Source organism: Mustelus asterias, chromosome 2 (genome assembly GCF_964213995.1).
Source record: "Mustelus asterias chromosome 2, sMusAst1.hap1.1, whole genome shotgun sequence".
Taxonomy (NCBI): Eukaryota; Metazoa; Chordata; class Chondrichthyes; order Carcharhiniformes; family Triakidae; genus Mustelus; species Mustelus asterias.
The window spans coordinates 57,744,261-57,756,558 of NC_135802.1; the positions used below are offsets into that span (position 1 = coordinate 57,744,261).

Genomic DNA, 12,298 nt, shown 5'->3' on the forward strand with positions numbered 1-12,298 from the left:
ACATCTCTGTCTTTGGCCTGCAACACTATTCCAATAAGGCTCAACATAAGCTTCAGGAACAGCACCTCCTCTTTTGATTAGACACTTTACAGCCTTTTGCACTTGATGTTGAGTTCAACAATGTCTGACTGTAAACTCTGTCCCCATTTTGATTCCATTTCATAGAATCCATAGAATCCCTACAGTGCAGAAGGAGGTCATTCGGCCCATCGAGTCTGCAGCAACCACAATCCTGTCCAGGCCCTATTCCCGTAACCCTACATATTTGCCCTGCTAATTCCCCTGACACTAGGGGCAATTTAGCACGGCCAATTAACCTAAGCTGCACATCTTTGGACTGTGGGAGGAAACCGAAGCACCTGGAGGAAACCCACACACATACTGGGAGAATGTGCAAACTCCACACAGACAGTGATCCGAGGCTGGAATTGAACCCGGGTCCCTGACACTGTGAGGCAGCAATGCTAACCACTGTGCCACCGTGCCGCCCCTTTTCCTTTCCTTGTCTCAGTTATTTTCTTGAAGCCATCTTCACAACTGCTCTAGGCACATCTTTTGTATCTTTGTTTCCTCCCTTGTCCCTTTCCATTCCTCTTGGCCCCAGAGGTCTAATATTTCTGTCGGTCAAACACTCCCATTTTCCACTCTTATCACAGACCTTCCTTTACTCCTGTCCCACCCACTCCTTTCTCAAAACCTATTATGTCTCTAACTTTTCCCAATTCTGATGAATGGTCACTGATCTGAAGCATTAATTCTGTTTCTTTCTCTCTTTGTGTAGATGTTGCCTGACCTGCTGCATTCTTTCCAGCATTTCCTGTTTTTATTTCAGATTTCCAGCATCTGCAGTATTCTGCTCTTTACGAGCTTTTTAACAGCACTGAAGTCATGTTCTTGGAGTTAGGTTTCGAGCATTAATCTCCTCCACATCTCTTCGTACTGCAGGTTGGGTGTTGTTTGGAGGGCTTTCTGCCTGTAGGAAGGAACAGGATCTCCTTCTTCTTGCCCACTGCCTGGTTCAAAATTTTCAGAACTGCATCAAATAACATGGTTGTCCTCTCTGTGCCCTAAAAAGAGTTTCATGCTGATATCTGCCACCATACTGTATCTTACCCTTACGTACATTCAGGGGTTTGATTAAGTTAACACCACTGACCTCAGCAAACAAAATAGTCACTTAACCAATATTCAGAATGGGTGGCACTGGCTCCTCCCCTGAGACATGATAATATGATGTCAGCACCAAGTTTGCACGTAACGCGTAGCCCAATACCTGCACATCCACTTTGAGATCATCAAATTTGTCGGGTTTTTTTTGCTGACTGGAGATGTGTGTCTGAGACTTGTTTCTTTGCACTTTGTTGTTCCAGAACTCTCTGTCACAGAGATACCATGGAATCCAGGACAATTAGGCAAATTGGACCCAGAATTGGCTTCGTGGCAGGAGGCAGAGGGTGATAATTGAAGGTTATTTTTGTGACTGGAAGCCCATATCCAGTCTTGTACCACACAGATTGGTGCTGGGTATCTTGCTGATAAGTAAATTCGCAGATGACACAAAAATTGGTCTTCTGGTAAATATTGAGGAAGAAAGCCTTAGATCACAGGACAAAATAGATGGGCTGGCCAAATGGGAAGAACAGTAGCAAATGGAATGTAACCCTGAACAGTGTGACGTTACACATTCTGGGAGGACATACAATGCAACGGAACACACAATGAACAGTAGGACACTGGGAAGTACAGAGGACCAGAGGGACCTTGGGTGCATGTCTAAAGATTCCTGAAGGATGCAGGACAGGTAGATAAGGTGGTTGAGAAGGCATATGGGATACTTGCCTTTATAAACCGAAGCATAGAATATAAGAGCAGGGAGGTTATGAAGAGCTGTATAAAATACTCACTAGGCCACAGCTGGTCACCACATTATAGGAAGGATGTGATTCAACTAGAAAGGGTGCAGAGGAGATTCATCAGGATGATGTCTGGGCTGGAACTTTTCAGCCATGAAGAGAGGTTGGTTAGGCTGGGATTGTTTTCCTCAGAGCAGAGAATGCTGAAGGCAGACCTTGATTGTGGTGTACAAAATTATGAGGGACAGAAATCGGGTAGATAGGAGGAAAGTTTTTTCCTTTGTAGAGGGGTCAGTAATAAGAGGGGACAAATTTAGGGAAAGAAGCAGGAGATAAGAGGTGGTTTGAGGAAAAATCTTTTCACCCAGAGGGTAGTGGGAATCTGGGACTCAGTGTCTGAAAGTGTGGTACAGGCAAGAGCCCTCACAACATTTAAGAAGCATTTAGATGGGCACTTGAAACACCATAGCATACAAGGCTATGGACCAAGTGCTGGAAAATGGGATTAGAATAGGTAGGTGCTTGATGGCCAGCGTAGACACGATAGACTGAAAGGCCTCTTTCTGTGCTGTGAAACTCTAATGATTCTATAACCCACATTGAGAATTGACAACCAGAGAGAGTGAAAGAGACTAAGATTTCGACTCATCACTCTGAATGGGATTCCGATATGCTGTTTAAAAAAACCTACCGAGGTATTGCTTGCTTTTGAACGCATTAAAACAAATTTATATTGGGAACAAAATCAGTATAAAATACAAACCATCTATGAAACACTTCATACAAAGTTATCAACTTCTTTTTATTAAATGGTAAGAATCCAAAAGAACATGAAATACTTTTAAAGTTAGTGAGCTTTTCTATATTTGTACCTATTTCTGGGATTACATGATTTTTTCTGACATTCCCTACAATGTTTTATTGAAATATAAGCAATAAATAAGTGTCATTCTCTATTAGTTTTCATTATAATTTGATCACTGCAGGTACATTCATAGGTAGCATGCAATCGATTCTAAGTAATCTAATTCTTTACATACCTTCTTAACCACAGTGCCTTGGATAACTTTCTTCCAATTATTTCTGAGCTAACATCATAAATAGGATTTTTTTTTTGTAATGCATTTGAGTTTCCTTTCAAGCTTTGCCACAAAAAGGTTTCGTTATAAACATGTGACTTAAATACAGTTTCCATACCAAATGTATAAAAATAGTCATTTTTGATAAATAATTGAACAAATTGATTTACATGATACAATGTGCAGCAACTAACCTTCTGCTACCAGCTGTAGTTGACTGATTGTCTAGGAGACAGCATGCAGCGATAATTGTCCCTGTACCTTGTCAGTGGAGAGAACTGCATCAGCAGGGCACCTGACCACCCAGAGCAAACTGGCCAATTCATATCCATCTGAGATATTTCAGCAGAGACTTTTTATTTTAACAAGAAAACCTTTGCTTTTTGGGGAGAATTACCTCTGCTGCAAAAGCCATTTTTATCATCTTGCCCTTGATTTCCAGCTGTCCTGATGCTGTGAGGGTCTGGGGCTGCCCTGGGAGTTTGCAGGTCAGGCAAGCAAACTAGTTTTGTGCTGAAGTAGTTATAGATTCGTACGCATGCTCCTGAAAACTCTTTTATGACTTTTTCTCCACTGAAGATTCATCCGTTATTTTTATCACTTTGTTTCAAATAAAGTTCAATTGCCAGTGTTCCCCTGAAGTCTTTCTGTTACTGTCACCTCCGCAATGTTAGTGGACTGCAGAGGAATATTATACTTATGCAATCATAATATACTTAGGACTGACGGCTGCAGGCCATGCTTCTCAGTATTTGATTACTAATTCATCATTATCACTACAAGTTAACGGCACCATCATTCTTGAATTTTTCTGTACCTGTCACAAACTCGACAGATGAAGCTGCCATGTTTGATAAAGAGATGCCCGACATCCCTTCAAGTTCCCAGGAATCTGGCGAATTGCCAAGGTCCGATGAACTGACTGGGCCCAGGTTGGAGCTGCTGCTCTCCTCAGACTTGCAGGGAAACACCAGTGGGTTCGACCTCTCCGGCGATGAACTCGCTGAAGATGAAAGGGTGACTGACATGGACTGAAGAGGGGTTAACGTGGTGTCAGAATGCGAAGACGCGCACCGAACAAGCGGCAAGCAATCACCTCGGGGTGACTGGCAATGCTGGGAATGGACTGGCGTGGACAAGGCATGGTAATGATCGCTTTCTATCGACCGCTGTGAAATCACTCCCAGTCCTTGAGGTTTACCGTATTGAACACCTGGATCCATAGACCACATGCCTGCTGCTGTTGAGTTCTGTGATGGGTTTGTTGGCATGCAAGAGGGTGTCCCTCCCTGCATGTGAAAACAAGGCTGATGTGGTGTCCAAGCCATTCTTGGTTTCGAGTTGTCCACTGAAGGGGCCATATGAGCACCATGAACGGGCCAGAAAGGTGTGTTTTTCTGCGCTGTCAAAAGGTTTTCCAGAAGATGCATTACATTGTGTAGGTCTTTCCCTAATTGAGACACCTCTTGAGTTAGATTACCCATCTGTTAAAAGAAAGTATTTTGTCACTGATTTTGTTTACCCATTTCCAATCAAACTGAGAAATATAGGTGATAATTTACTACACATAAACACACTACCCATACCTTTTTCATGTTAAAACATGCAAATTCAACTATTGTCTGTGCTCTTACTGATAAATTTGATTATGTTTTCTATGTATTCTGGAAATGCTGAGCGTACATATATCACTGAGGTTAATTACAGTTCTGTACATAAAGAGGACTGTAAACACTTACCTGCAGTCTGCCTGCATTGTATCTATATGGCATGAGGCATCTTTGTGTTCTGGAACAAAGCACCGCTTTGACAAGTTGTGCACTAACTTTAACCCATTCTAGTGCAAGGGGCAATGGCTGATAAATGCACATAAATTCCGAGAACAGACAGGGCAGCGGTAGGAAAAACTCTGGTTCTGATAGAGTTCGTATAATATTCCTGAATAGATTATTTTAACAATTTTGTTTCTTAGATAAGGGTAGCAAGGAGTTTAAATCAAATGCAGGTAAATATTGTTGAAGTATATAACAGCCATGATTGAACTAAAAATAGAGAAATTTATACTTATATAACACCTGTCATGACCACAGGATAGTCCAAAATCTTGTACAGCCAATGAGGTATAATGACTCTTGTAATGGGGCAACAAGGCAGCAAAGCGAGAAAGCCAGGCCCCATCATCAGCAATGTGACAATGACCAGAAATTTATTGATGTAGAGATGAAACTCCTCAGTTTTTCTCTGAAACAATGACATGTGGGGTGGAATTTTCCCGCTCCGCCCGCCCTGGTAATTGTAGCGGGCGGGACAGGACCTTGCAAAGGTCCATTGATCTTGGGCGGGATTTTTCAGTTTTGGGGCGAGTGCAGCCGGACAATCCTGCCTGTGATCTTTAATCCCACCTCAGAGTGCGGATGTGACCTCAGTTCAGCGGAAATATGGCACCTCTGATCATGAAGCACTCCCTCAGTATTGGCACTGGAGTCTCATCTAAGATTTTAAACTTTTGGGGTGGGACTTGAACAAATTTGAGGGGCTGAACTGTCTACTTCTGGTTCTATGCTCCTTTTAACAAAGTGAACGCAGAAAATTATACATTCTGTATGTGTACCTTCTCAGTAAAGAAAAGTCTCTAATCAATCTCAAAGAGCAGTATCTGACATGGATGAAAGAATACTTACCATGTGCTTTTCTGAGCACTGTGAAATCAATCCTTCAGATTATAGTTTCTGATGCACTTTGAGTTTGAAAGTATACATTACAATATGTCACCTCACATAAAGTAGATTTGCAGCCTGAAAACCAATCCCAGCATATTTAATAGTGTTTTTTTCTTCCTTCCTTTCATGTATCTTTACAAGATGAGCAATATTTTTGAGTGGTATCCCATTTTCCAGCAGCTGATTACAAACTGAGCCAATGGTCTTAGTCTGCGAGCTGGGATCTTCCCACTTGGTAGAATGTGTGCATCCTATGAAAGCGGGCCATTCAGCCTATTGGGTGGAATTCTCCGGCCGTGCTGGTCTAAAAGCTGGAAATTCCTGCCGACAGTCAATGGCGTTTCACATTCTCCGCAATGTGCCCACTAAAATTCTAGTGGCGGACAGGATGGGAGAATTATGGCCATTTTGTCTGTGTTAGCTGTTTGAAAGAGCTATCTTAACCCCACTCCCCTACTTATTCCCAATAGCCCTGTATCCTTTTAAAGGATATGTCCAATTCCCTTTTGAAAGTTACAGCTCAATCAGCCTCCAATAATCTTTCAGGCATTGTCTTCTGGATTCTGAGTATCATTTTGTTGTACATTTTAGCATTGTAGACTTGTCACTAGTTTTAGATTTAATTACAAGAGTTTTAAAACATATCCAATATGTCTGCTCACAGATTAGCTTGTGTGGTATAGGCAAAATACTGTGGATGCTGGAATCTGAAACAAAAACAGAAAATGCTGGAAAATGTCAGCAGGTCTGACAGCATCTATGAAAAGAGAACCATAGAATCATCGAATCCCTACAGTGCAGAAGGAGGCCATTCAGCACCCAACGGGTCTGCACCAACAACAATCCCACCTAGGCCCTATCCCCATAACCGCACATATTTACCCCGCCAATCCCTCTAAGCTATGCATCCCAGGACATTAAGTGGTAATTTAGCATGGCCAATGCAACTAACCTGCACATCTTTGGACTGTGTGAGGAAACCGGAGCACTCAGAGAAAACGTGCAGACTCCACACAGACAGTGACTCAAGTCGGGAATCGAACCTAGGTCCCTAGAGCTGTGAGGCATGTGGCATGCATTGTGACATGTGGCACTGTGAAACCATGCCACCCCACAGAGAGAATAGAGCCAACGTTTCGAGACTGGATGACCCTTTGTCAGAGCAGAACCTTTTTTTCATTTGTTCATGGAATGTGAGCATCCCAGAGGGCATTAAGAGTCAACCACATTGCTGTGGATCTGAAGTCACATTTAGGCCAGACTAGGTAAAGATGACAGATTTCCTTCCCGAAAGAACGTTAGTGAACCAGATGTATTTTTACGGCAATTGATTCATACTTCATACTTTTTTTATTAATTCAAATTTCACCATCTGCCATGGTGGGTTACCCAGGTCTCTGGAATACTAGTCCAGTGGGAATGCCGCTATGCTACTGCCTGCCCCACTTGTTAGAACATTAAAATACAATTGCATTCTGTGCTCTTTTTGGTAAATTTGACTAAGTTTCCTACACATTATGGAAATACTGAAAGTACATATACTCTTGTGATAGTTCAGAAGTTAAAATAATAAAAAATCTGAAAAGGAAATTAACCCATCTGATAATCTGCTGAATTTTAGTTTCAATGGAGGCTGGAAGAGGTGGATGACTCACTCCTAGGAGGTGGGCAGTCATTGAAGGAGGCTCCATTTTAACAGGATTTCTATTTTTAACCCTTACTGATCGCGTTTCCTGGGCCTTTGGAAACCTCGTAACTACAGGGAGAGAAGAAAGTCTGAATCCATCAGATGGCTTTTATGCAACTCCTTACGAACAAGTGGGTGGCACAGTGGCACAGTGGTTAGCACTGCTGCCTCACAGCACCAAGGACTCAGGTTCGATTCCCGGCTTGGGTCACTATCTGTGAGGAGTTTGCACATTCTCCCTGTGTCTGCGTGAGTTTCCTCCAGGTGCTCTGGTTTCCTCCCACAGTCTGTAAGATGTGCTGGTTAGGTGCATTGGCCATGCTAAATTCTTCCTCGGTGTACCCGAACAGGTGCCGGAGTGTAGCGATTAAGGGATTTTCACAGTAACTTAATTGCAGTGCTAATGTAAGCATTAGTGACTAATAAATAAACTTTAACTTTAGGGGAAACAGCTGGATTTTCTCTAGGCCCAACAAACTAAACTGTAAATTCCACCATTCACAATTTTCCACCCACATTCACTGACCTCTCCCAATTGCCTCTTGACCTCACATCGATATCCTCTCCTCCCCCACCCCAATAATCACCCCCAAACACTCCCATCACCAATATGTTCACAATCATTGACCTCCCCATTCCAGACACTCCATCACTAACATCACCTATCTCCAACTCCCGCTACCAAACTCCCGTGGGTGGCACAGTGGCGAGCACCATTGCCTCACAGCGCCAGGGGTATGGGTTCAATTCCGGCCTCGGGTGACTCTGTGGAGTTTGCACGTTCTCCCCGTGTCTGCGTGGGTTTCCTCCGGGTGCTCCGGTTTCCTCCCACATTCCAAAGAAGTACGGGTTAGGTTAATTGGCCATGCTAAATTGCCCCTTAGTGTCAGGGGGATTAACAGGGTAAATATGTGGGGCTATGGGGATAGGGCCGAGTTGAGATTGTTGTCGGTGCAGGCTCGATGGACTGAATGGCCTCCTTCTGCACTGTTGGGATTCTAGGATTCTGTTGGGATTCTATGATTACCAAATGCCTTCCCCCCAACCGCCCCAAAAATTTCCCAACCACTCCCAACATCGAACACTCCATCATCAAATCTTCATCACCAACTTCCCCTTCAGTTCACCCCATCGCTCATCGCCCAATTTCAGCATCCCTAATCACTGACTCTGATCCATTGCCCCGATCTCTATCTTTGCTTTAATGTCTTTCCTGGCCTCCATTATCCACAGCACCACCACCCCCCACCTCTGCAATCTTCCTTCCAAACAGTCAGCCACTTGTGGGCTGCATCCTTTTCTGCAGCATTTGCTGTCCAACAGGCACCTAAGCCTATTAATCAGGCTGGTTTGCACATGTGGAATTGTTTGTTAAAGAAAACATGCACATTATGGAGTCAAGATTTCCAGCGTATTCAACCATAACTTCTCCTCCCTCACACTGAAACCTCAGCCCTGGAAATACCAGAGCAATGCAAAAAAAAGACCCAGTGATCCATACCAGTAATATGCTCTACACACGCCTCTTCATCTGACCCTATGCTTATCTAGTCTCCCTTTATATCCATCTATCCTATTTGTCTCAAATACTCTTTATGGCAGTGAATTCCAGTCCCTGGATAAAGAGTTTTCTCCTGAATTTCCCACTGGATCTATTAATAATGATGTGATATTTCTAGCTCTTAGTTTTGGTCTCCCCATAAATGAAAACATTTTTCTATGCTCTGAGGAAAGGTGACAGGCCTGAAAGGTTAATCTATTTCTCTCTCCACGAATACTGCCAGGCCTGCTGACAGTTTTCAGCAATTTCTGTTTTTATTTCATCTTTCTATGTTACTGTAGTAAACCCCTTCAATTTTTTAAAGATCTTTATTTGATCAATGCCCAGCTTTCCAATTCTAGAAGAAAACAGCATCAGCCTGTTCCTGATATGTATATTCCCTCAGTTCCGGTGTCATATTTGTGAATCGTCATTGCGTCTTCTCTTATGCCTCTATTTCTTTTCAATAATTTGAAGACCAGAACTGTGCACAGTACTTCAAGTAGCACCTAACTGACGTTCAGAGGTGGAGATGCTAGCGTTGGACTGGGTTGGGCACAATAAGTAGTCTCACAACACCACGTTAAAGTCCAACAGGTTCATTTAGAATCACGAGCTTTCGGAGCGCTGCTTCTTCATCAAGTAAGTGATAAAGGAGCAGCGCTCCGAAAGCTCATGATTCCAAATAAACCTATTGGACTTTAAGCTGGTGTTGTGAGACTTCTAATAGAAGTTCAATACACCATTTAATATAACTTGTCTTCTTTTCAATTCCATCCTTCTAGGAATGAACACAAACTCTAGGCTTGTTTTTTTTATAGCCTTATTAACCAGTATTGCTGCGATGTATGTGGGTGTATACCTAAAATTCTGTTTAACCTTTTCTACTCTGAGGAGAATATTCCCATCTTCGCCAGACTTTCCACAAAGGTGATGTCCTTCAACCTTGATACCAATTTGGTAAATCCCCCTTGTATCATGTACCATAAACAAAACTCTTTCTATAAGCAGAAGTAGCTTCAATACATCTTAGAAAGCAAGAAAACTTCTGAGGTCAAGATTAGAAGTAAAGGGAGAGGGCTGCCAAATATCCCTGTGGCTTCCCAAGACCAGAACAAATGCAAAGCAAAGGTTATTTATTAGTCACATGTAGGCTTACATTAACACTGCAATTAAGTTACTGTGAAAATCCCCTAGTCGCCACACTCTGGCGCCCATTCAGATACACTGAGGGAGAATTTAGCATGGCCAATCCACCTAACCTGCATATCATTTGGACTGTGGGAGGAAACCAGATCACCCGGAGGAAACCCACGCAGACATGGGGAGAACATGCAAACTCCACACAGACAGTGACCCAAGCCGGGAATCGAACCCAGGTCCCTGGCGCTGTGAGGCAGCAGTGCTAACCACTGTGCCACTGCAGGGAAGTTTGCCAAGGTATCTGTGTATCTTTCTCACATTCCAGTCCTACTTAAGTGCCCCAAGAAAAATGCTTGCATGCTTCATCAAAGATCTCTATTCCCTTCCAAGGTGTGAATTGGAGTTGCTGGCTGATGACTGCAGTGTACAGCTACATTCACAATTATTTAGATAATGAAACAGCCGATGCAACAAAACATGAAGAACATCCAGGTTTGACCTAATAAATGACAAGGAACATTTGTGTCACTCGTGCTGAGCAATGACTATTCCAAGCAATGTAAAACCCAACCACCTCCCTTTGATACTCAATGACATTACCACAGCTGAAACTCCTACCATCAATGTGTTTAGGTCTTGAAAGCTCAACTAGACCAACCACATAAATGCTGTGGTCACTAGAGATAGCCGGAGACTGAATACTCAGTGGTAACTTGTTCTTCTCTTAGCTCCCCATAGCCTCTCCAGCACCTAAGTGGGAGTGTTATGAAATACTCTCCACTTGTCTTGATGGGTTCAAGCTGTAACAATGCTTAATAAAATCAATGCTACTCAGGAAAAAGCAGCTTGTTTGATCAGCACTTTGTCTATAAGGCTTACTGCTTTCACCACTAGCAGCATACTGCAGGAGCAGTATGTACTATCTACAGGATGCTCTACAGAAAATTGTCTACGCTTTTTCAGCAGCACATCACCATCTCCAAGCACCCCTCCAAGTCACACATCATTCTGATCTGGGCACATATCGCTAATTCTTCATTATTGGTGGGTCAAAATCCCAGGACTCCCTGCTGAACAGATTGTGGGAGCATGTGATGAACCATCGTTGGTTCCCACTGGATAGTGCTGAGCCAGGGCTGGCCAGTACTACAAGGATGTACATATGTTACTGTTGGATTGTACTACTGTTGCTGTTGGGTTAGGGTGGGGTTGTTACACCTGTGTTTGTTACTGTTGTGGCACATCCCAGTCGGGCTCCGCCTCCTGGGAGAGGTATAAGAGTCCCTGCTCTGGCCGGGACCCCTTCAGTCTGGGATAGTGTACTTAAGTTCTGATAGCTTCATTAATAGGAACACCCTAACCCAACAGCAACAGTAGTACAATCCAACAGTAACATATGTACATCCTTGTAGTACTGGCCAGCCCTGGCTCAGTACTATCCAGTGGGAACCAACGATGGTTCACCACAGAGCACCTTCGCCATACAGATAGCAGTGGTTCAAGAAGGCCCACCACCATCTTATCAAGTGCTATTAGGGATAGGCAAGATATGCTGCTTCTGTCAGTGCCATCCACATTCCAATAACGAATACTCCCTGTGAGTATTCCAGATGTTTGTATGTTAATCTTGCACAGCTTTAATTTAAAGCCAAAGAAATTTAATCACAAATTAAGTTATTGAGGAAAAAGAGGATTCATTTCAAAACATAGAAACACAGGATGACTATTGGCAAAAAACTTTAGGTACACAAGAGGTAATAAGGTGGTCAATATCGGATCTCAAGTTGCATCACTGGTTTATCCCATGTTCAGCTCAAGATGCCACCTTGCTAAAGGAGTTCGAGCAGGTGTTAGCAATGGTTGCCTGGGTGATCATTAAGGATCTGATTGACAGTTGTTGGCTAGCGATCATTAGAGAGGCGACACACTGTTTTGGTTGGTAATATGTCACTTAGTGACCTCGCTTAACAGGGGCCAGCTGATCAGGGCAAACAAGTCATTGATGAAGATTTTGAGTGTCACTAAAAGACATGCTCAGCTTTCAATGTGCACTTGCTGATTGAGATTGACTGACTATACTGAAGAGATCTCAGGGGACGAATTGAAAAACTTTCTGGGACTCATAATTTAGGCTTCACCAGTACTCCATTAATATTTTCCCCAGATATTCTCTCGGGACTTCATCTAAAAGGAGTGATTGCTGCTAGTCCACCATATTGGATACCTTATAAGAATCATCAGCAGAAAATGAGTGTTTGCCCACGAGGGTCTTGTTG

General features: G+C 43.1%; 1 protein-coding gene across 1 annotated transcript in view; it reads right to left on the bottom strand.

The window, feature by feature from the left end:
* Nucleotides 1-3,708: 3,708 nt before the first annotated feature.
* Nucleotides 3,709-12,298, bottom strand: part of kcnh8 (potassium voltage-gated channel, subfamily H (eag-related), member 8) — a 365,157-nt gene continuing 356,567 nt past the window's right edge. Inside the window, exon 16 of the mRNA XM_078200386.1 lies at nucleotides 3,709-4,416. Within this exon, the coding sequence (XP_078056512.1) occupies nucleotides 3,709-4,416 (708 nt within the window). The remainder of the gene's footprint in view (nucleotides 4,417-12,298) is intronic.